The following is a 24,279-nucleotide window of genomic DNA, read 5'->3' as shown; positions in this document are numbered from 1 at the left end:
CCCTTTTCCTCGCCTATTCTGTCTGTTTGTATAGCCTACAGCGCGCAAGCTTTGATCAATTTCTGTAAAGAAACAGGGCCAACTATAGGCCTGGGATATGAAGTAACGTGTTGAGTTGTGTTGAGATGGATCCCTTTGGACGCAAATATTCTTGATACGGTTCCAGGGAAGACGGAGGAAAAAAAGATAAGGTTGGAGACATGGGCACTTTCATGGAATACAGCGGGGGAAATAAGTATTGAACGTGTCAACATTTTTTTCAATAAAGTATACTTCCAGTGAGGCTATTCGCATTAAATTTTCACCAGACATTAGTATTTACTCAGGTAATCCACACATGTAAAAAATCCAAACATTAAAGTCCATAAATAGAGTTAATGTGTATTAAAGTAGGAGCAGGTTGTAAGCCCAGTAAAAGTGACAGAGACAGTCTCCCAGGGGCTTGTGAAGAGTTGACCAACGCCATGTGTTACTTGGAGTCATGGGATTTAAAGTTGAACTGAACCATAAAAATCCATATACACATCTAATGCCACCCATAAATTCTCCACATTCCTGCTTCAGAACTTTACACATTTTCTTTTCCACCAGTTTGCCTAAATAAATAAGTCACTGACCAAAAGACATAGAGAGAGAAAGAGAATGCGTGTGAGAAAGAAAAGGGGCGGGGTAAATTAGATCAGCAGTCACCTCTACGTCATCGTGCACAATGAACAGGGAAAATAACAGGTTGATAGCATAGTCAAAAGGAGACAAAAAGTTTCTCTTTTGCACATAAGGATTGCTTGTTAAAAATAAATGATATTTAGATACAAAACCAATCACTGAATAGACAGTTGAAAGGTGTCAAGTGATAAGATACAGTCTCTGAGTTTATTACCATCAGTGCAAGTAGTTAATTTGATATCTGGAAGCATGATGGTAATGGCATGTCAACGCCTGAGAGGAGGACTGCTTTTTGACTGGTCTAAACAGAATCTGGCCCGATTGTGCACTGTGCCCACCCCTAGTTACTGTATAACAGACCATAACATTTATTAAATAGAAACAGGAAGGTTTTAAATTACAGAATCATTATCTGTCCCCCAGTGGAATGAGTTAAGTTAACTCATAAGTATACTTGTTTTGTCCTGTAGTAAATCTGTCCTCTCATTTACCCATCCGGGGGTAGTGTGTACACGTACACACACACACACACAGTTGGAGCACTGAGCTCAGGAGCACACAATACACACCCGGAGCAGTGGGCAGCCCTTGTTAGGCTAATACAGACTGTGAAGTTGCTCCACGGTATAAGTGCAGGTGACTCTTCAAGAGTCTGTAACTCGGAGTTTAAGTCACAAAAGTCATTCCAACTGGTGCACAAAGACATTCCAGACATGTTCTCTGAAGCTCCCAAGACACACCTTTGTGTCATAGAATTATGATGTGCGCAAAAACACCTGAGTTCTACATTAGGCCTACTGGTATGTGTGAATTGCTAATGTACAGTAAATTAGGCTATGGCCTACACTGGCTGCCAGAGAAGTAAAACATGATATTATTATGTCATTAGAATTCACAAAGATAAGTGTTTCAAAGTGCAGTCCACTGGTGAAAGTGTGACTTTGCTCTGTTCTGCATCTGTTGCTGCATCTGTTTATCACAAAAAGTTTTGGTTTCGTCTTCCCCTCTCGTCACTGATTGGCCTGACATTTTTCTTGTCTGAGGGAAACGGTTATGAACTAGGCTATGGTGTTCCAGACTAGCCTGGAAAATCCAGACCCTGGTAATCTAGAAAGATTAAGGGTCTGGCCACAAATAATGAAAATGGCCCAACTCAAGAGAGGCACCAAGCATGCATTTGGCCGTGGCCTACTGGTTAGCACTTCGGACCTGTAACCGGAGGGTTGCCGGTTCGAACCCCGACCAGTAGGCACGGCTGAAGTGCACCTGAGCAAGGCACCTAACCCCTCACTGCTCTCCGAGCGCCGCTGTTGATGCAGGCAGCTCACTGCGCCGGGATTAGTGTGTGTTCACTGTGTGCTGTGTGTGTATCACTAATTCACGGATTGGGATAAATGCAGAGACCAAATTTCCCTCACGGGATCAAAAGAGTATATACTTATACTTGAAAATCTCACTGCACGCAATTGGATAATACTACGACCAATGTTTACTGACTGATTCTGGACTTCGACTCAATTTGATAACACTACAACCAATGTTTACTGACTGATTTGTTGCAGCGGTGCAAGGGGTGAGAGTAACGTGCATCATTACTCATTGCCAGAGTGTCTCGGAGAGACAATTCAAATTGTGCCTTCGCGAGAACTCTGGATTTCCAGGGTAGTTCCAGACTAGATCTCCCTGAAAGAAGATCTAGGTGGGCGGGATCAGGCTACTACTGTCTGCAAACAGAATCCACATACCATTCCACACCATTTCAATCATGGAAACAGTTTGCATTCTTTGTGAAAACTTATGGTGCTCCATCTCCCTCCCATTTCATGCATTCGTTAGAGCAGATGTCGCCAACAATGTCCTTTTTTGATGTTTTGATATTAATTCATTATAGCCTATTGTATAGAATTGCATTATTGAATTTCAAGCATGTTTTCTGTCTGTCAAACTGACAAAACTGTCAAATGCAAATAATCAATACCTCTGAAGCCTTGATGCATATATCTCTTTACTGAATGATTTAACAGATTAATTAAACAAAACAAACAGGAATCACGGAAAAAGATTATTCAATGAATGCATTATTTATTACATAAAACTTATCTTCAACCTTCTATTTCTTTTCTTATTGTCTTTTATTTATGTTTATTAGTAGGCCTACACACTGCACATTTAAAGGGACACCAGGCAACGTTTTCGTGTTAATTAGGCTACTCTTCGTAAGTCGTTATAGTTAAATGACTCATAACAGGGCGACTGAAGACTCTCTTGCCCGCTCCTACTGCTAGGAAGAATATCCCGCTTGCAAGTTCAGTGTATCGTACTCGCCGACCGAAGCAGGATCAGTTTACATCCTGCATCCACAGCACAGAGGCAGGCTAACGAAACGCTAGTGATTGTTGCAAACGTGTGTAGGCAATAATGGCAGAGCGGCGAAGAAGCAGCGAAAACCCTTGACGGAAGTTGCAAAGAAAAGGAAAAGAGCTTCAGACCGAGCGAGGGGGAGTTTCGTAGAGAAAAAGCATCAGGCTTGCCTGGTGTCCCTTTAAGACAGAAACAAAACATTTCACTACATAGCCTATGTGACAAATAAAATGGTTTTATTTGGAATGTCAGCCTTTTATGTAACCTAGCCTGAAGCGGGAAATTCTCTGTTTATGATGGAGGCCTGCTATAGGCCTATCTCTCTCACACACACACCACCTCTCTCTCACAAGCACACACTCTCTTTGACTGACATTCCCTCAGCTACTACTATGCCACAAACTGTCACAGAAACATAGACTGTATAAAATAGCACACAAATCATTGTCAATTATTGTTAATGTGTTCTGATTTTGGTGTGAGTGTAATATGTAGGCTATATGTGATAATAGGCTACATTGTGCACTATTCAGTACCTGAGAACAGGTGCTGTCCGGATGGGAACTCTTTAGCTAAGATTTAGCCCAGGCTACTTACATAATTACTTTCATCTGGAGTCATACAATGTCAATATGTAGCCTAACCTACAACTGTTGATTGTTCTCTTCATCGGATGATCTTCTCCATGTTGATAACCTAGCCTACAGTCAGTAGCCTAGCCTATAGGCCTACTGATTGATTCCTGTAATAAACTTGAAAGCGTTTGAGAACACTGTTGTTGTAGGCTACAAAGTTTGTTGCTGTGTCTGGCTTCCCTGGTCTGCCTTCCCAGGTCTGCCTTAAAATCTTTTCCTCGCAGAGCTCGTTATCGATACTAAAGCGCCCTCGGCCTACAAGCGCAAAGCATTTCCATAGCCTAGGATGTAAAGCCTAATTACATTATTTTAAGATTAGAACAGCCAACACACACATGCAATACCATCATAACTCAACACTTAGCCTATCTAGCTCATATCTCACGAATGGTAGCCTACATTTCTTTTAACATCAAATACTGTCCATAGGCTGAAGTTGTTGTGATGATTCTGAATGATGAACTCGAAAGTCCTGCCACTGGTTGTCAAGGAGACAGACCTGGGCTTCCTCGAGCTCAAGTGGCTCCCACAGCTCTCACTACATGGCCAGGAGTCAGACGTCTTTCCTGATTGGTTTCTCTTCTCTCACCATATACCGTCATTCACTCACACCATTGAACCACAGAGAGTATCGCGTTAGCTGGTCATGCCTTTGCTGGGTGATGATTGGCGAAAATATTCAGAGGGCGGGCAAAATGTAAACTTCAGAACTTTTCTCCGATGCGATTGGTCGTGAATGGTGCGTTTGGTCAAACAGAGCCCGGCGCACAGGTACAGCGCTCATGAAATATATAAATAGATGCTCACCGTTCTTCTGATTATTATAGATGCCAAGCATTCATTAATCGATAAGCCACATAGGATTTCTTTGAAGTAATCATTTTATCAAGGTGAGTGATGCATATTTCATTATAATTACGATGCAGTCAATTTGCAACATTGTAAAGCTTCTCTGCATGTGTAGGCTACAATTTATGCCATAATTAACTAACAATTTATGCCATAATTATCTAACTTTTCAAGCAAATCATTAGGGAATCATGACTAAGTCATTGTCAAATGGGACAATGTTTGGGACATAATTCATTTGGTAAAATAAACTATGGCAACCTTTTGCTGCTATTTGATGACTGCTTCAAAAACGTGTAGAACTGATTGATTGAAGCTTCTATCTGGGTAGAGAGCCAACGTTAATGTAAAAAAAGTGTATGCTAAATGATAACCGTGCGCATTAACACGGCAACAGCGTGTTGCATTACGTGCTTTCAAATAGCAATGTAAAGTGTCTTAATGAGTTGGCGAAGCCACTAAAAACTGCACCGTAAATGTACCAAAACTACAGAGCAAAACAATCGGTACTTCCTATGAGGAATTTGAACGGAAGAAGTACGTCTGCTAATTTGTCCGGCTCCATGGGCGTCATCCGAAATTGACCTTATGATCTCGTAGAAAAGGACTTTCCCTCTGACTGACAGTTAACTAGAACGCTATATGATCGCAAGGTAAGGAGAGGTACCTGGATTCTTTCCCAATCGTAGCACAAATGCGTGAGACAAGTAGCAGCTAATTTTATGTTTCAGCGGTATTCACAGATTAACCCGGCTATTTAGCAAGCTAGCAAAGAGGGGATATCTGGTTTAGCCAGCTAACGGTAGCTAATGTGACTAGATTTTTCTGTAGCACACGTTGTTGATCAAACTTCAGCAAATCATAACTTTACTTATCAGCGGTGGTTCAAGAAAAGCCCGTTATGCTATAGTAGCAGCTAACGTTACAGCTGATGGGACCTATCTGTTTTTATAGATGTAGCTGTTAAATGTTTGCTTGTCTTGATTCTTCTCTAACGTTAACGTTAACATAAAACGTTTGGTCGAGGCTTGGTTCATGTAAACGTTAACGTCAGTAAATCTGGGAAATATTTCAAATTAACTTGGATAGCTCGCTGAATAGCTATACAACGAGAAATATTTGCAGAGTGTTGTTGTTGTTGTTGTTGTTGTTAGCTAACGTTGTCTCAAGTCTCAACCCATTATTTGCTCGCACGTTATCGTTAATGCCAGCGGGAGGCACCATTAGGATGACTTGAGTAATTCGACTGTAATATTAGCTTTGTTGATGAGAAGCTAAGGTATGTTACAGTGCTTCAGCTAGTTAGATAGTTTGGATACCCAGTTAGCTGGTTGAGTTGGATAAAGCTAATGTCACATTCCTTTCCCTTGCTAGTGTGCGGTAACGTTGGCCCGCTTAGCTGGCTAACGGCGTCAGGTGTTTGTGGTCAATAAGGTCACATTCTGTCGGTCAAAATCGTTAACGTTAATCTACCAACCATAATATATATTTTTTAGTTGTGCAAAGACATGAGATTTCCACTGTAGACTTATTTGCTAACATTTTACTTATTTGCTAACATTTGTCGCTGTTTGCTGAATAAGGTTATAGAGCAACAGTCACCATCTGTACGCCCTTTACCCTATTTACCACATAGATCCTATTATGGGGTAGCAGCGCACTCGTATGTTGAGAGGAATGGGCATGTGCGGTAGACTGAGTGCTCATGAAACGGATTTCATGGCGCATACGCACAGTAGTCCTGTGAGATCCTTCAGACTCGTCTGTCTGTTCATTGTGCGTCAAGGATCATCTGTCACTCTTTGGTTTTACTTGACTGCATTTTCTTTTCTACTTTGTCTTTTTTTTTTTTGCCATGATATACAGTTCCAGACAGTTGAAGCACCCATTTTCTCAGTTTTGAAATAACCTATTGTCCTGACAGGTCTAACAGGATGCCTGGATCAGTCCCTGCAAGTGGTGAGGCCACCTGGCCTAAAGATGTGGGCGTCATCGCCCTGGAGGTGTACATCCCCTCGCAATATGTGGAGCAGTCAGAGCTGGAGCAGTTTGACGGAGTCTCCGCGGGAAAGTACACCATCGGCCTTGGCCAGGCCCGGATGGGCTTCTGCTCCGACCGCGAGGACATCAACTCCCTCTGCATGACGGTGGTCCAGAGGCTGATGGAGAGAAACTGCCTGTCCTACGACTGCATAGGCCGCCTCGAGGTGGGCACGGAGACCATCATCGACAAGTCCAAGTCGGTGAAGTCGGTCCTCATGCAGCTGTTCGAGGAGTCTGGAAACACAGACGTGGAGGGCATCGACACCACAAACGCATGCTATGGGGGTACGGCAGCCCTGTTCAACGCTGTCAACTGGGTGGAGTCCAGTTCTTGGGACGGTAAGAGCCTCTTTTGTTGCCCCATCTGGTTTTTGACGGATGATATTGGACCTGTTTGTATTGTAAATGTGTGAAACCACATAAAGTCTCAAATTTGCATAAAGACCGTCAATGTTTACCTTTATTAAAGAAGTGTTGTTAACAACCTCAGTGGTTATTTTGCATATGATGTAATCCGCAAATGTATGACAGAGCTGCTTTCTTTCTCTTGGCAACGTAGGCCGCTATGCTCTGGTCGTGGCAGGAGACATTGCCGTTTATGCCACGGGCGGTGCCAGACCTACAGGTGGTGCCGGAGCAGTCGCCATGCTTGTGGGCCCCAATGCCCCACTGGCATTTGACAGAGGTAAAGGATAAGACTACATACACATGCTTATGTTTAGACTCTCTTCAAATAAATACTTTCAGCCACTGATGTGTCTTAAAAATTGCAGACATTCTGGTAACATCAATACAAATGTCACTGAACTATCTGTACTGTATTAGCCAACAACACACTGAAGGTAATAGGTGGAATGTATAGCAGAAATAATTCTGCTGTGCACCTTATTGTGCATGGGATGGGATTGATACTAATTCAGCAAAAAAATGCATGCTTGGTGTTTTTTCACTGCAAAATATAACAGCCATATAACAGCCAAAAATAAATCTCAAGAAGGCTGACTCACAGATGTCGGCTACTTTCTGCTCCGTGTTTATGATTCCTGGGAGCATTCCAGAGTCGCGTTTTGACTGATAAGGGCACTGTGTATGCCCAAAGCACAGCTGATGTGTCTACACATTGTTTTGACGATGCCTGTACCCATGCAGGTCTGCGGGGGACACATATGCAGCACGCCTATGACTTCTACAAGCCAGATATGGTGTCCGAATACCCGGTGGTGGACGGCAAGCTCTCCATTCAGTGTTACCTGAGTGCGCTGGACCGGTGCTACAGTGTATACCGCAACAAGATCCACGCCCAGTGGCAGAGAGGTGGGTCACTGTGTCATGGATTATAGACTCTTGGGCATTATTGATCTGTAAGCAGTTGAAGAGGGCTTAGTATGGGATGTATATCCCTACGGTATTAGAATATGGCCACAAAGATTCACTTCACCTTGTGAAAGTGAAAGCTTCCTCAAAGCCCACGCCCAACAAGATACAAGGCTCGTGTATAGCGACTGACAAACCAACTAATAAACTATGTGAACTTTTTTTACTTCGTGGTTGTTGTTTATTTATTAAATATTTTGTAAATGTTTTTATTTTTAGAGGGTGTCGACAAGCGTTTCAGCCTGGCGGACTTCGACTACATGGTCTTCCACTCCCCCTACTGTAAGCTGGTGCAGAAGTCATTGGCACGTCTCCTCCTCGACGACTTCCTGTCCCACCCTAATCCCAACACTGAAAGTGGCTTATACAGTGGCCTGGAGGCTTTTAGGTCAGTGCATCCGAGTCTGACCACTAATCCTGTTTTGTGCTTATCAATGCAAAGGGCTCCCAGTTGGGTGCTAATTGATTTACTTTACGTATATGTAGGTTGTAAATGCCTAAATGAACTAAATAAATGAGCATGCAACATTTTACACACAACAAGACTTAATCCCAGACGTTGATAGCACAGCATCTTATGTTAGTGTGTTTGTCTTAAAGGGATGTGAAACCAGAGGACACTTACTTTGACCGGGATGTGGAGAAAGCTTTCCTGAAAGCGAGTGGGGAGATGTTCGAGCAGAAGACCAAGGACTCTTTGCTGGTGTCCAACCAGAATGGCAACATGTACACCCCATCTGTGTACGGCTGCCTAGCCTCTGTCATTGCCCAGTAAGTCTCGCTGCACCTGCGGCTGTATCAGATTGAACTTTGCTATTGGGCAGAGTATAGGAACTAGAAACCAGTGAAGTGTCCATTTTTGTGTCAGCACAGTATTGACTGAATCCTAATAATGTCATGATGGTTCACTTGCACTTTCTTTGTTCTTGAGTGGCATGGTATTTGCAAAGATTTCGGTTCTTTATCGTTTCTTTCCTCTCGTCTCATCAGGAGGACGCCTCAGCAGCTGGCTGGCCAAAGGATTGGGGTTTTCTCGTATGGCTCTGGGTTCGCTGCCACACTCTACTCCATTCGAGTCACACAGGACGCCACACCTGGTATGCACGCACGCACACACACACACACACACACACACACACACACACACACACACACACACACACACACACACACACACACACACAAACACAAACACTAACATATTTAGTTGATTGTCTGCAAATAAACTTTGAAACATTTCACATGTGATGTTCTGCACATTTCCAATACATTTCTTATAGCAAAAGTAAGATTGGCATTCAATCCTTTACTTTGTTACTTCTGAGTTTCCCTGCTGTTCTGCCTGAGTGTGCAACCATGCCAAGCTTAACTCTTGCTCTCCATTTCTTAACCCCAGGGTCAGCACTGGATAAGCTGGTGGCCAGCTTGAGTGATCTCCAGGCCAGGCTGGACTCCAGGAAAAAAGTGTCTCCTGCTGTCTTTGCTGAGAACATGAAACTGAGGGAGGAGACTCACCACTTAGGTGCTTATCTCCGGCTGTTTATTTAGCAAGCAGATTTGGCTGAAATCAATTTCTATAATACATAGTGTAGTCATACGTTGTTCACATGAAAGAAAGTGTGTGCATGAAACTGTACCATTACTGTTGCAATTTCACAGACTGATGTCTTGAATTTCCCCTAGGGATCAATAAAGTATCTATCTGATTCTGACCGCCGTCTTTTCTCCTTACTCACCCCAGCAAGCTACACACCTCAGGGTTCGGTAGATGAGCTGTTTCCTGGCACCTGGTACTTGACACACGTGGACGAGAAGCACCGCAGGCAGTACTCCAGACGCTCAGAGAGCGACGACACGCCTCTGGAAGCAGGCCTGGTCAACTCCACAACAAAAACAGAGGTAGCCTCACTAGACTGCATCCCAGTTGGTAGAGCTTGTTGACCACAGTACTGCAGCACCAGCACAGACCAGAGAGACTGATACAAATTTGTGTCAGCATTGTGTGTAATTAGTGTAAACTAATTTGTAGATATAAGTTGTAATCTGCTTCCTGTTAGAATTTGATAAACAGCAAGTTATCTGTGTATTTTCATATAAGATAGATATTGTAAATATATGTCTATCTTTTTGAGGTGAACTAGCTGTGTTTGTACACACCAGGGGAAGAATAATTTTAATAATTTCATCCTTTTTAATCCTTCCTCTCTCTTTTCTTTTCAGCATATCCCCAGCCCGGCGAAAAAGGTGCCCCGTATCCCTGCCTCCAATGCTGGCCCTGGCCTCGTCACCATTAGCAACGGGGATCACTAATTTTACCTCTAAGAGGTATCAAAATGGCAATGGTTATGGAAGAGGGAAACAGAAAAGGACGGAAAGCAACTGTTTCTGACCAAATCCTCGCCGTATCAATAACTACTGTGTACCACATGACTTATTTTTTCATCCCAGCTTGATCACTCAAAATTTATTTTGCCATCATCATTACTATGCTTTATGTTTTTGTCTATTATATTTGATTTTTGTTTTTTGTTTGTTTGTTTGTTTTATTTGTTTTCTGTTTGTGTCTGTTTTTTAAAAAATAACACTCATAGGACTGGTCTGAGTATATTATGGACATGGGGGAACTTGCAGTCCCCACCACCCATTACATGTAGGTGTGTGTCTAACCTGACTCTAGTAGGCATAGCAATGTTTTCACAAACCCAGAGCTGCATAGTTCTCCCGGCGTCCATGCTTGCATTACGCTCAGTATCTTACCGTGGGCATGACTTTAGGGGCGGGGATTTCCCTCCTTAGGCCCAAACAGGAAGTAGAGCCTCCTGAATTAAGGACTGAGGGTTTTTACAGGGAGCCGGAAGGGACAAAAAGGGATGCCGGTCTTGTCCATTTATGTTTATTTCACAGGTATGAAATGCTGCTGCTTCCTCCTCCTCCTCCTCCTCCACATGTTGGAACCACTTAGTGGCTGGACAACCTTAACACACCTGCACAGTTGATGGTTTTCCCAAATACCTCGTATAGCAAAGGAATGGGTAGTTAGAATGACGTGAATGTGCGTGTTGTTGTCTGTTGCAACCACTGTGACCAGCGGAATAAGAGACCTATGCAGACTGTTCAGTCATGGGCACTTAACAGAAATTCAAGTTTGAGAATGTTGGTCTGCATACGTGGTCCAATTAAGGAATGGTGCAGTTAGTATGTGTAAGCAGTTGACACATTATTTGAATGAGTTAATATTTAATGCATTTGAATATTCCTCCGAAGGAGAGGATGAACATCTTTTTTCCTTAATCTGGAACTGTATTAATTATTTAACTATATTAACTAAAAAAATAATTCCAGCAATTTTGCTGGCATTGAACCAATATAAGACATTTTATAATGAAAAAGTAACGAAAGAATGGAAAAATGGTATATTATGAAATACAATAGTTGTGTTGGATTGCATAGGGAGTAAATAAACTTGCCTCCCACTGATGCTGTGTAGTAGTCATGGTCTGTATATGATTATATGATTCGAAGATTTACTTTTTACAACTTTGCAAAAGTAACATGTCATTGAGAGAGGGAAAGAAATCCTTAACTGTGTGTCTAGTGTTCAACTTTCCTTTTGTTGTGCCAAACTAAGAGAAAGCGGAACACACTAACACAAGCATGCAGGCGTGCATGCAGACAGACACCCTCAGTGTTCGTTCATGGTCGCACCTGCAGTTAGTTTTGAGACACTTCACAGAACACTTCACAGTTCTTTTCAAAATGTTGCTGCAGTTTTTACACACACACACACACACACACAAAAGAGAGTTGCCTTTTGGTGTTAGTTGGGAAGTAGCAGTAGAAGTAACCAAGCTATTTGTCTGTGAAATAAATCAATACTTAGGGCCTTATTTTACAAGGGCTAGTAGAAGGGGAAACTGTGTGTGTGTGTGTGTGTAACTGCATAAATGAAGGCAGGTTAGCTGTATGTTAGTGTTGAGTTTGTGAAAGGTTCCATACCATGGGGAAACCCTGTGTAGACAATGCTGTGGACTCGCTGGTCCTATTATTGACAGTTATTGCATTTCCTCAATGAAATATCTTATGCATTAATGTACATTTTGGGTTTAACCTAGAGGACACGTGTGGACAATGATGCAGAATGTTCAAGTTTCATGAAGCCTTATTCAAAAGTATGTTCACAGCTTCAAAGAGTTATATTCTGCATAATGATAAAAAGATTTATTTTATTTTTTTTGGTTACCAGGTAGAGTCGCCTCAGAGGCTTCAACTTAAAATGGCAAATGTTTACAAGATGTTTATCTCAGATCAGTTAATTTTTGAGTGATGTACAGGACTAACTGTAAAATTATTTATATTTTGTAGATAATAAAATAAATGAATTGTCAGATCAAGTATAACTTTTTTAGAAAATTAAACATGTATACCATTGTATGTAGGAATGTACAATGAACAGATGAAATTGAAAAATAAATTTCTGTCCATTTAAATATTGTCATTGAGCTTGTGTGTTTGCGTGTGTGAGTGTGTGTTCAATGGTAGCCGTGACTGCAAAACCACCAGTAGGTGGAGCAATGACTACACGCGCTTGATAATCTGCGCTTTCATGGCATACTAAATGAAAGCGCACGCAACATTAAAACAAAGTAAGAAACCTCTGCTCAGAAAATATAACATAAAAGTTTTAATATGTAGACCTCACAAGATTAGAATTGTATCCATCTTGAAGTAGACTAGAGTGCCTTGAATTGCCTTTGTTAATGATAACACGTGCGTGTTGCCAAATAAGTCCTAGTTATGAGAAACGTTTCGTTTGTGTATTGGAAAGGGTCGATGATAGTTCTCAACTTCAAGACATTTCCTCATAAAACAGGACATTCATATCACCACCATTTTATTCAGGTAGTCGAAGATGTAATTCCAGTCTAATGCCAAAAGATGGCAGCTTTTGAGAGCACAGCCTACTGTCACAAGAAATAAAAGTAACTGTCCATGCACAGTGCACACTTTTACCAGGCTGAAATCTTACCAGAATAGCTCAGTTTCTGTATTCCAATACTATTATTACCTCAAAATGATACTTCTGCATATAGACAAAGTCTTTGTAGGCCTAAAATCTCTTATACAGCCTAGTCCCTTGTGCAAAATAAAATGCCTGTAGGCTATAGAAATAACTTTTCTTCAATGATGATGAATTTGATCAATTAATCTCTACGTAAATGTACAGACACTGACACTGACTCTGACTCACTGGTGGAAAATAAAATCTATAACTAGTTGCCTACATTCCCCCTCCCTACGCCCCGCGCCGCATCATAGTTCAGTGGGCTCTGACTCGGAAGGGTGGAGTTTCAACACCGCCTCGGAGGACCGGAGCAGGGAGGGAGCAAAGAAGTCAGAATCTGACATTTACCAGCCATTCGGAACATAATTTTCAGCTGGGGGAAAGGGATTGTAAACTCCGAAAACTGTTCTCCGAAAACGGCCAGGAACTGTAGGTAGAGGACGGACGAGGTAAGCAAAATGTTCATTTGTTTGCGCAACTCAGTCGTAGGTTACGCTACCCCTCATAAGAAAACTTTGCTGGTAAGGGCGTTCTGCTCGAGGCATTTACTCTGACTCCGCCGTTCTAACAACTTTAGGTGGGGAAAAACGTAAAATAGATTAAATATTCGAAATGTGTGCGGATGCAACGTTACCAGTTTGAGGAACTGCTGTGGGCGAAGTATCCTCTGGAGTCTGCTGTCTTAGAAAGCGGCTGTGAGTTCCTCATCTAGTCAACTTTTTCCACATAGTAAATCCTGCCTGATAATGTCAGTAAATCACATATTTCTGTAAAAACCTGTTATAATTAGAAGTAACCTACGATATATTTAATGTGGTTGGATAGTTTGCTTTGCTGAAGCTGTTAACGGTGTCAGTATTTTTTTGCTGAAAACTACAGCATGGCCTACAATTTCGTGACTGGTAGGTAGGCTCTGCGTCAGAGAAAACGTAGCATAGTTCAGTGCGACTACGTGAGCAATGTGAGTGTCTCAACTTCCTCTGAAAAGTTTTAGGTGAGTCCTTTATGGTTCTCTTCCAATTTAGCCAGTAGCCTAGGTGTGTTTATCTACATGTCCGAGATTTATCGTGGAGTTATGGGTAGGGAGGAGAATCGTTATCAACGTAACTCAACCGTCTATTTCTATGTAAATCGAACATGCATTAGCTACTTCCTTCACTCAACAGTAGCCTAAGCTATAAGAAGACCTGCAACAATTGTAACCATGTAAAGAGAAACGTCTAACCTTTTAGCGTCACACGTTTCGACTTTTTCTGTCACATAGAGTAACATGACTTGCATCATTTTTTTTTAAATGCCCATTAAAGGGCCCATGTGAAGCTAAACCATGTACGTCCACACTTAGATATCATACTTTTTATTCGTTCTATCTCTATCTCTCCTATAACTGTAACCTAGCCTACTAAATGTTTCTTTACATTGTGTGGGTCACCTCCAGTTGGCCAACATGTTATGCCAGTGAAACGGGCCCTCAGGGTGTGAATTGCAACACTAGAATGGCCCGGGGTGTGGTGCCCATCCCTCTCCGAGGCATTAAGAAGCGATAAGTTGTGTTTTGTCGCCGCAGGCGATATGTATTTGTAGGTCAAATACCAGTTACTCATTAAACACTGCAGAACATGACTGCATGATGAGTGCTCGCTTTAACGAAGTAGCCTACAAAATGCTTAGAGGTCTGTTTTATAGTTGCATTTAGACTTAGTCACCTGATTGTTGCATATTGCATTAATATTTCCTTAATTTGGGGGATGGTAGTGTGGTGGTTTAGGGCCTGGGATTTAATTATATTCTTTGTATTACTTGTTGTTGTGAGTGGTGACAGTATGTTCACATGTGACAAGCGTCTGAACACACATGCATTACCTGAATAAAACACACATTGCCTGAATAGGTAACAGGATATGGTTGCAAGTTCTATGATTAAGGTACACATTGCTACTCTGTTTGTACTGTCATTCAACACATATCATGATACAGCAATTACACACACAGACACACACACCACATACAGTACCGAGTTGGAGTAGCTCACTTATGGCCGTGTTTTTTGGGTCTCATCCCGCCTGAGGGCTTTTTTCGAGGGTGCTTGGAAGACTATTCAGTTCAATTATGTCTTGTCTGGCATTGGAAATCACATCCATGCAGACTGTTCACTGCTCAGTTGTCATAGACTTTGCTAATGGCTCAGGAGGAGTCACTGCCATGGAATATGCGAGTCTAGTCATGGTGGGCAATACTCTATCGACCTGTTATTGTAAAAAGGGTTAATGCTAACGGGTAAATATCATTTGATAGTTGGTATGCTCTCCTGTTTGTTGCTATCGTAGGATGGATGCAGAGAATTGCAGGGAATTGCATTTTTCTCTTACCAGCTGACTTGTAGAGCACTTCATACTTTAGATGAGAAATGATATAACAGTGTAGGCTATCTTTGCGATGTTCTATCTTCTGTGTTATATGGATCACGGTCTGGTGCATTTCCATCCTGTGATGTAGCACATCATATTTGTAGTACTGTATTGATTATTGCTGATGTCCCATATGCCATTAGTCATTACTGCTGGGAGAGTACACTTCCAACAATATCTATTTTCCCTGCAGTCATGTCATGTACCACACAATGCCCGCCATCATAATAAACAACAAAACAACAATATCAACAACCAAAACATAGCACTAATTACCAGTTTTGTTAATAGTGTTGAATTACATTTGCAGCGAAAACTTTCATGCCGAAGCACCATCATTGATGCTATTAGACAAAACCATACTAATGCTGTTTTACATCTCTGTTACTGAACTAATAATTTGGCAATTACTTCACTGCTGCTGCTGCTGTGTGTGTGTGTGTGGTGTGTGGTGTGTGGTGTGTGGTGTGTGTGTGTGTGTGTGTGTGTGTGTGTGTGTGTGTGTGTGTGTGTGTGTGTGTGTGTGTGTGTGTGTGTGTGTGTGTGGTCTGCACAGACAACATATAAGAAATGCAAAGAATTCAGTGTTGCATAATATTTTGTTATGGGTGTGTGAGTACAAGCTGATATGGATTTACTGTGGTGTGAAAGCACTTGGCGTAAAAGACCTTGACTTGGCTACAAGGAGTAACTACTGAGAGACACTACTGCGCTATTATGATGGTGCCCAGTCAAGCTGGAGAACAGCAGGGCACCAGCCTTTTGCACCAACCCACCCCCCACCCCATACTACCCTCCTTCTTCAGTCGCCCTCGTCTGGTGCAACAAGGTTGCCATTGATAGCACACTGTGTTGTATTGTAGTGGGCTGGGAGGTGAATGAAGGCCTCCTTTGTCTGAGAGCGAGTCTGGGTGCTGCTACTGCAGGACCCGGCCGACTCCTTTTGAGACGAGAGGTAAAGGGCAGGAGGCGCTGATGATTTACTGCCCTCACTGAGGGTGGTGGTGGTGGTGGTGGTGGGGTATCAGGGTTGAGGTCGGGGAGTCGAGATTCACTGACCTTGCAGTGTGGCATAATCGTTGCAATAGCTTTATGGAGTCTGAGACACATCACAACACCTTTTGTACTTTCATGTGTACATTGACATTGTCCACTAGAAATGTGGTGTGTGCATATGTAAACATAAGAGACAGGGATGTTGTCGTTGCTGTCAGGTGGAACAATGACAAAGAGGAAAGGTGATGGAACTTTCTTGACATAATGCATTTGTGACCTCAAGTTTTCTCTGAGGGGTACTGTAGATGACCCATACTGTCCTCCTTGTGACACCCAGGAAAGGGTTCACAATCTTTTTTTCTTTCCCTTCAGTACTCAAGACAGCCAGCATCAAACAAATTCTTGATCTTCCTCCTGTCCCGATGGCATGCAAGAGCATAAATGATGATTGGTGAGGGTCATACTTGTTGCCAGTGTCCCGACCTAGACATGGCATGAATATATGGCACTAGGATTGCCTAATCTGACATCTGACATAGTGTCCATCGTGAAAGACAAAAATATTGTGTAGTCTGATCCCGGCCTCTCCTTCCCTCTCTCTCCAACTCACACACACACACACACACTAATGTATGCTAATGGTCTGATGGTCTACCTGTGTTTGCTCTAAAGGTTTTAGGCTGCCCCTTCCCATGGAAAGGCCGTTAGGATTGGAGACATGACTCCTGCCTTTGAAGTATTTCCAGCAGCTGGAAGCTAATGCCAGTCATAATATTTTGCACTTTTACTTTTTGAAGTTGACCTTTCCCGATGGGTCTGCCAGTTGAGACTAGTCGTACTGCAGTTTTTGCACGTTGATGTTTTCATGAAAAACAAAAGACGCGCTAAAGGAACGAAAGGGAAGAAAAGGATATTTCCCAAATGTGATTTCTTACAATCCGAGCCTTTGTTGTTTTTGAAAATTCGTTTAACGTTTCAGGTGCTGGATACGAGTCCTTTGAGTAACTGCTAGCACTAACTCATGTGAGGTTGTCTCTTTGGCTAGAGGCGGCAAAAAAAACTTAACAGAGCTGGATCTTTCATTGCAATCAAACAAAGCTTTTTTAATGCTAGAAGCCAAAGTCTTGGAGACAGAACTGAAGGACAGCAAGGAAAGAGGATGTTGTGTATGATGTCTAGAGGATGGGCTTTTTTGAAACTGGAAACTGATTGCTTTCTCACTGACTCCTGACTTGTATGGTTCCCTTTCTGCGGATGTTCTGTTGTCACAGTAACACTGTGTCCCAACCACCTCACTGAGTAATCTCCATTAACCACATGTTACAAGTGGTACATTTCATGTACTTTTTTCTTCCAAAAGGTTCTCTCGTATTTCTCAACTGAGGTCATGGCTTCGTTTCCCTTGCGTTTTTGCACTAGAGGAATTCTTCTTTTTTCTGCTCTATCACATGTATCGCCTACATGAAAGCACCAATCATGTGAAAGCCATCTTATTTTCCAGCCAGTCGGCTGGCCTTATCATTTGATGTGAGCTTCGAGCACATGATGCTGTTTTCCATGATCTACAATGCAGCATTACTACAGCACTGTTGTTTCACTCGACTGGAACAGCTGATCGTATTGTGCCTCCTCCATCACCACAGCACTGGAGGACTGATATAGTCAGGCTAATCAGGGTACTATCTTGTGTGGCAGAGACTCTGTGTGTGTGTCTGTGTGTGTGTGTGTGTGTGTAGTGGTTTGTTTGTTAATGTAATATGGATGGATGAATGGAAATGGATGGATGACTAACCTAAAGTTCTGCATGGCTCACCAGTTATACAAATATAAACTTCTGTCCTCATCGGTGCCTTAGTCACAGTTCATTCAGACAGTTACTTGAAAAAGGGTGTATTCGGTCCTAATTTAGCCACCATCATTCCTTCAGTTGTTGACTCAGCAGCACCCTGTCTTTCATCCATATGCAAACCTTATCAGACCTTTTTCGTATGTGTTTGGGCAGAGTGTGTTATTAAACTATATATGGCCCGAATGTTAACTGTTGAGAATATGTATGGGGATAGATGGTTTCACCGTGTTCTACAGTAAGTAGTGGTGGCGACCCGCATGTATTTATACACGGTAAGTACACAGTGGGTCTGGCGTAAAGTGTTTTTGGATGTATGAAGAGAGGAAAAAAGAAAGACACAGAAACAGAAGGGAAGAGCGAAAAGAGACGGAAAGAGACAGCCACAGGATGTTTTCTTTGGACAGGGGTTATGGATGCCCCATAAGGGAGGTCACTGGGTGTGTCACTGACCCCAACAATGGTGAGAAACTATAAGGAGCATCTCGTTCACAACAGCAGACTTAAGTATCTCAGTAGACCTCTGTTCTCTGTCCCCATAACAAACTGCCACAACTGTGCCCGTTGCAATTAGTATTGATAAACAGAGGTCAAGTTGCAGCACATGCATCATTCTGAATCAGCAGATTAATTTCAATACAAACCATATCAATCGTCTATTTATCTGCTGTTTGCCAGGACCACATTGCCAGCATTTGCAGTTGGTGTGCTCTCATCTCACGTCCTCTCTCGCCCTAGTATGGTAGAAGCGGTTTGAGCTGAGAGGAAGGCTGGAAGCCCCTGCAGCGGTTGGATTTATGCGAGCACCGTGCATGCCCTGGCCCAGCCGCATTCCCATTTAGGAGATCTGGACGTGTGGTTTGTCTCAAGGTGCAGCAGGCCGCCCTCTTCCCAGTGTGTTTGCGAGCCAGCCATATTTGGTCAAAGCGCCACGCCAATGTTATTACTGTGGCGCAAGAAATCATTTGTTTTGGGAGGGCGGGCGGATTCCCTTGCCATGTAATAGGCTCAAAATGTGTAAAAGCTAATCAAGGTCAGTTGGCTTTAGATCATCCGTGTGATACTACAACCGGACTTGCTGTTGTAGAGGGATCTAATGTGATTCACATCAGTGAGTGGAAGCATGTTTGATATTTTATATATGAACAGGATGGGTGTGTGTGTGTATGTTAACTACATAGAGCTCAGTAGTTTATTTTCAGGAGCGTCTGCACTCTGTACTTTTTATTTCAAGCTCCAAAATGTGTGGAGAACATGCCTAACAAAATAAGCATTTTCCTCTCGTTTAGTTCAAACTTATAGCATTTACTTTAAATGCCATGATGAAGGTTTCATAGATTGGATTGTAGACTCTATTAGTTTTTCAGAAATGTAATAGTTCCCAATGTAATAAGAGTAAGACATCTGCTAAACACCATAAGCATAAACATAAATGTTGTGGTGGTAGGAAAGAGTTTTTATTTGATATAAATAAATTCTCCAAAGCAATAAGCAGCCAGTTTTTCCTCTAGTAATAGAGTTATGGCCATGAACTCCCTCACCAGTTCCTTTGCTATATGCTAATGCTTCTGCCTTGGTTTGTGTCATCCTTGCCTTTTCACATATCCCCTGAGAGCGTTATCCACTGCCCTACCTCATCTCTCTCCAAGTGATGGTTTACACAAAGCAACACTACCAAAGATACACAAAAGACATTCCTCTCCTGTGTTTGGCCAGGAGCTTATGGCCCATGTAGGATTTCTGGCATTGCTGGGCGGTTGTGTCATTGCTACAGTTGGAATCAAGCCGCACTGAGTCTAAGCACTGCCCCCCTGAAACATTTGAGACCCAAGTATGAACAGAGTTGCTGGCCAAACCCAATATTTTTAGCAATTCTAGTAGTTCAGTTTAGCGTTTAAAAGGGAAAAACATGAGCTGGTCACCACAGTATTTGGAAAAAATGAGTTGGATATTACTGCAAAGTTTTGAAGAACAACACAGGTTATAGTCTTTGTAAATATTACCCTTCTAGTCATAATCCTCTGACTCATTGCTGTCTACTCATGTCAGTTATATCTGTTTGTCTGTTCTTAATATGGTAGCAACTTGTCAAGCACTGGCATGATGGAGCTCGTAGTACAAACCAAGCCCATTCTACCAAAAAAGATCTGCTTCAACCCTCTTTGGTACCAATACACCAGTGTTTGTGTCGTTTCCCTCACCAAACTTATTTTGCCTTACAAGGAGCTGTCCTTTCAGGAGAGATGAATTCCAAAAAAGTTTTGAGTGAAAGTGAAATATTATGGCCCAGTCTAAGATAAGCCATTTTGTTTGCAAGCAGTGTTCTGAAAAACTGAAGGACCGCAACAACAGATATATTCACTTTGAAATACTCCCCTGGAATTGTTTATAATGGGAAGAGCTTTTATTTTTTTTGATGGCTCTTTTTCAGCGTAAGGTGAAAGTAATTGAACCGCAGGTTTTGCCTTCACTCTGGCTTATTTCTGCGGTCACTAAATGGCATTCTGTTTATACACAGCCCAGCTTTGAATAGATTTTCTGTGCACCAATGGTAGTTCTTGTTCTTGTCCTTGACCCACATTTAGCGAGAGCAAGCAACACGCATTTACTGGTGGTGTCACTGACGATAATTGTGCACACTTTAATTTGAGGTATTTGGTCTGTGAAGAAGCAGCTGCTCGTCAAGTGTTAGCACAGCTCGAGGCTGTAATTTTAAAAGCTGTTTTGATGATGTGAAAATGTCGGAACTCTCCACTTCCTCTTTTGAGATGGGTATGAACAAACAAGGATCCTTTCGCCCCCTCCTCTCTCATTCTTCTGGTCTCTTTTAATCTCTCTCTCCCAGTCCGTCTCTCTCTTCCCCCTCTGTCCATCTGTTGTGGCATGTATATCCTGCCATTATTCATGCAGCCCTCAATTGCTTTGCACTTTTCTTTCCTCACTATCAAGCAGATACTTCCTCAAAGAAGTACTGCAAATAGCAGGTATCAGTGTGAGCGGAAAGATGGTGGACAGTAAATTATCTTCAGTAAGGCTCTTCCCTTATATATTGCTGGCATTTGCCCTCAGAATTTGAGCACTGCAGTGTTACACCGTCTCTACAACACCAGCCCTGTCAGCACAAGACTGCTGCCACTTACTGTCACTGAGCTGACACTTTTTGCGAAAGACGCTGTACAAGGTCTTAACAAGGCAGATTCAGGTCTGATAATTGTTTGTTTTTCTGCCCTACAGGCTCAGAAAAGAGCTCTTGTTAAAACTGGTATTCTGCGGTGTCCGCAAACTTCATTGTCACGGTAGATGTTCTGCAGGGTCCTCCTCATTCAGGATTCTTGTTTATTTTCTCTGTGATTCAGGACATGGTTCAATTCCAGCCAGTTTACATTCAGACCAATCACATCTACACCATGGACTAGTGTCAGCATTTTAGGGTTTGGAATGTGCTGTGATCATTAGAACTGACCTCAAAATAGCAGTGTTTTATATCAGTCAAGTTTATAGCTCTCACTGCACAGTAAGTAAGCAGAAGTGAATGTAGTTTGTAAGGGTTATATATGTCAGTCATTATTATCTCTCTTTTCTCCATTTCACCATGGAGTTAGCATGTGTGTTTTTTTACCACCTTATTAATGAACTTCACAGAGGTTGGAGACAGCCCTTGTGTGTGGGCTACAAAGGTGAATTCGATTTGTTTAGTGCCATGACACTCTTTTTGCACATGGAGGCCAAGGAAGAATGACAACATGTCACAGTGTAATTGGATTAATGGCTAAGTAGCTAGTGCTATTCATGCTATAGCGCGAGGCTTTCTTTCTGACTGCTCATTCTCAGCGTGTGGTAAAAGACCCCCATTGTTGCAGCTGACCATGGCTTTGTTGCGATGAAATGAACCAATTTGCCCATAGGGAGCCATCATTTTTAATCTCTGTCAGTGTGGTCTGTTTGGCTAGGCTCTTATGATAACTAATATTAGAGAAATGAGTGGGCTTTCTCTGCCTAATCGCATTAGGATGCAACATCACAATTGTGAGGTGAAATGAAAAGCTCATCCAAATATTCTAGATAAATAATTGTCAAATATTACATAAAAAAGATTCTTTTGTGTTTTTTAACATCAAATAGATGTATTTAAGTGTTTGTTATAGACACCTTTTAGGCAAAGTTGCACACATGTTGTTCCCAGCACAATTACTTGGGTGGGTTTTACTCTTTAGTAATTCTTTGAATTCTTCAGAGGCCCGGTCACTCTCTACCCAAGCATGCCAGATCTGTAACTCCGGGTCCCGAGGCCCACAATGTAAACACTTTGCTGCTTGGCTGGCATCCTATCAGTTTGGCTCCACCATTTCAAAAAGAAACTTTTTGGATACTCCTCCCCAGCAAGGAAACCTACATCCAAAGCTTCAGACTTATGTAAAAGTTTGATTTCCTTTATATAAAAACATATCATATACAGATGCATGCATACGTAAATGGTGTATGTTATTTATACTCTAATTAATTGAATTACTTTAATTAACACTCATCTACCGTGCCTCTTGTCCTATATGGAACAACAACTGATGCAACTGGTTTCTTGATGGTCCATGTCACATCCTCCCTCTGTAGTTCTAATTAAAGTTCCCAGTTTCCTACTGAGGTCCCTCTGGCCCTAGGCCTTTAGGGAGTGTGAGATGAGTGTATTCCTCTGGGCCGTCCCCTACGGCCCTGTGAAGGAGACACGGCGGCCCTCCCTCTCAACCTCACTGGCCAAAGGTCCATGGAGAATCACTGAGGAATTCTGAAAGAATGCGGGACGGAATTCCACCAAGGAGCTGCAGCTTGTGAAGGAGTGTGTGTGTGTGTGTCTGTGTGTGTGTTTACTTCCTTGCTATACATTTTCACTCCAGCAGATTCAACAGACCTGGGTCTGTTTCAAGGTCCTGGCTGGCCTTTGAAGTTTACTGAATTTTTTAAGGTGTTGGTGATTTTAATGCCAGGTTGATTTGTGGAAATTAAACTTCAAATCACTGGAAATTTCAGAGCAGGGAAACTTTCTGCTGAAACTCAAAGGATTTAGCTCATTACATTTTATGAATTGGACCAGAGCAGTAGCACAGTGACTCACCACAAGCAGTTATCTAGACTCCAAACTGTCTTTGTTAAACAGATGGCTATTCAGTTGAAACTTTTTGCAAAGCTTGTTGGTGCACTGCACTGCCAACTGAAGAGATGGTGAAGCTCAGTTTTGCGTATCTGCTTGAAAATGCAGAGTATGCGTCCAAGACATCACTCTTGTCAACAGCCTTTCCTGAGTTGAACTGGACTGCCTCCCTTTTTTTAACATAGACAAGCCCACTTTTCTTTGCTCTTCAGCCGATTACTGTGCTATGCACGGCAGATACCCTGCATTCTACATTTGAATGTGTACAGAGAGAAAGAGATTAAAGCCACGGATTTATCTGACAGATCAAGCAGATGTTCGAGGACTATTGCTTACATTCCCCCCCGTGTTAAAGCCATCAAAGCCCCTTCAGATCCACTGTCAGCGGGAGACTGGGGGAGCAGACTGGAGTGGGCCTTGGTGGGCTTCACACTGGAGTGGCGAAAGTCACAGTTTAATGGTGCTGGGGCCCGAGCTGGGAACAACATATGGGTCTGGTGCGTGCACCAAGAGACCGGAAAAAAACCCTTTACCCAGATATCGCTCGCAGTCATACACCACAGCTGGGTTTGTGGAGTGAATGTGGTAAAGTTGTGGAGGGAAATTAAATGCATGACTCTTCTTTGTAGTGGCACTTTTATGGTGCGTGTATGCATAGAGAATGTACTAATGATTCTTGTGTAGACTTCCTACTGTGAATTGGATCGCTGAAAATGTGAGATAAATGCTATGAAGTTTAACAGTTTGGATTTTGGTCCAAATCCAGAACTCTAACAGATGTGAAATGCCCAGATGTTTGCTCGAGGTAAACCTTGAGATACCTGTCCATATCCACTGTTTGTGTTGCGTTAACCCAGTAGGACCTCCCCTGCCCATCCCATATTTTCAATGTGCAC

The 24,279-nt window shown here is 42.4% G+C and overlaps 2 protein-coding genes across 3 annotated transcripts in view; both read left to right on the top strand.

The window, feature by feature from the left end:
* Positions 1–4,252: 4,252 nt before the first annotated feature.
* Positions 4,253–11,405, top strand: hmgcs1 (3-hydroxy-3-methylglutaryl-CoA synthase 1 (soluble)). 2 transcript variants are annotated; one of them, XM_076284444.1, is made up of 10 exons: positions 4,253–4,552; positions 6,436–6,893; positions 7,114–7,239; positions 7,704–7,868; positions 8,148–8,316; positions 8,529–8,699; positions 8,919–9,025; positions 9,325–9,450; positions 9,670–9,827; positions 10,149–11,405. In XM_076284444.1, exons 2-10 carry the CDS (start codon positions 6,446–6,448, stop codon positions 10,236–10,238), a joined length of 1,560 nt encoding a protein of 519 aa, XP_076140559.1. In that variant the 5' UTR covers positions 4,253–4,552; positions 6,436–6,445; the 3' UTR covers positions 10,239–11,405. The 2 variants fall into 2 exon arrangements, with proteins under 2 accessions (XP_076140559.1, XP_076140558.1); XM_076284443.1 differs by lacking the exon at positions 4,253–4,552 and adding an exon at positions 5,052–5,164.
* A 1,855-nt stretch (positions 11,406–13,260) lies between these two features.
* tln1 (talin 1) overlaps positions 13,261–24,279 on the top strand; it is a 92,828-nt gene continuing 81,809 nt past the window's right edge. Inside the window, exon 1 of the mRNA XM_076284441.1 lies at positions 13,261–13,439. The gene's annotated coding sequence lies outside the window, so the exon portion shown is untranslated. The remainder of the gene's footprint in view (positions 13,440–24,279) is intronic.

Source organism: Alosa pseudoharengus, unplaced genomic scaffold, assembly GCF_046254945.1.
Source record: "Alosa pseudoharengus isolate Yale_2024_CS ecotype anadromous, Long Island Sound unplaced genomic scaffold, YU_APseudo_1.1 YU_APseudo_1.1_scf_14, whole genome shotgun sequence".
Lineage (NCBI taxonomy): Eukaryota > Metazoa > Chordata > Actinopteri > Clupeiformes > Clupeidae > Alosa > Alosa pseudoharengus.
The sequence above is the reverse complement of the archived record's forward strand: the minus strand, read 5'-3'. Positions and strand labels throughout refer to the sequence as shown.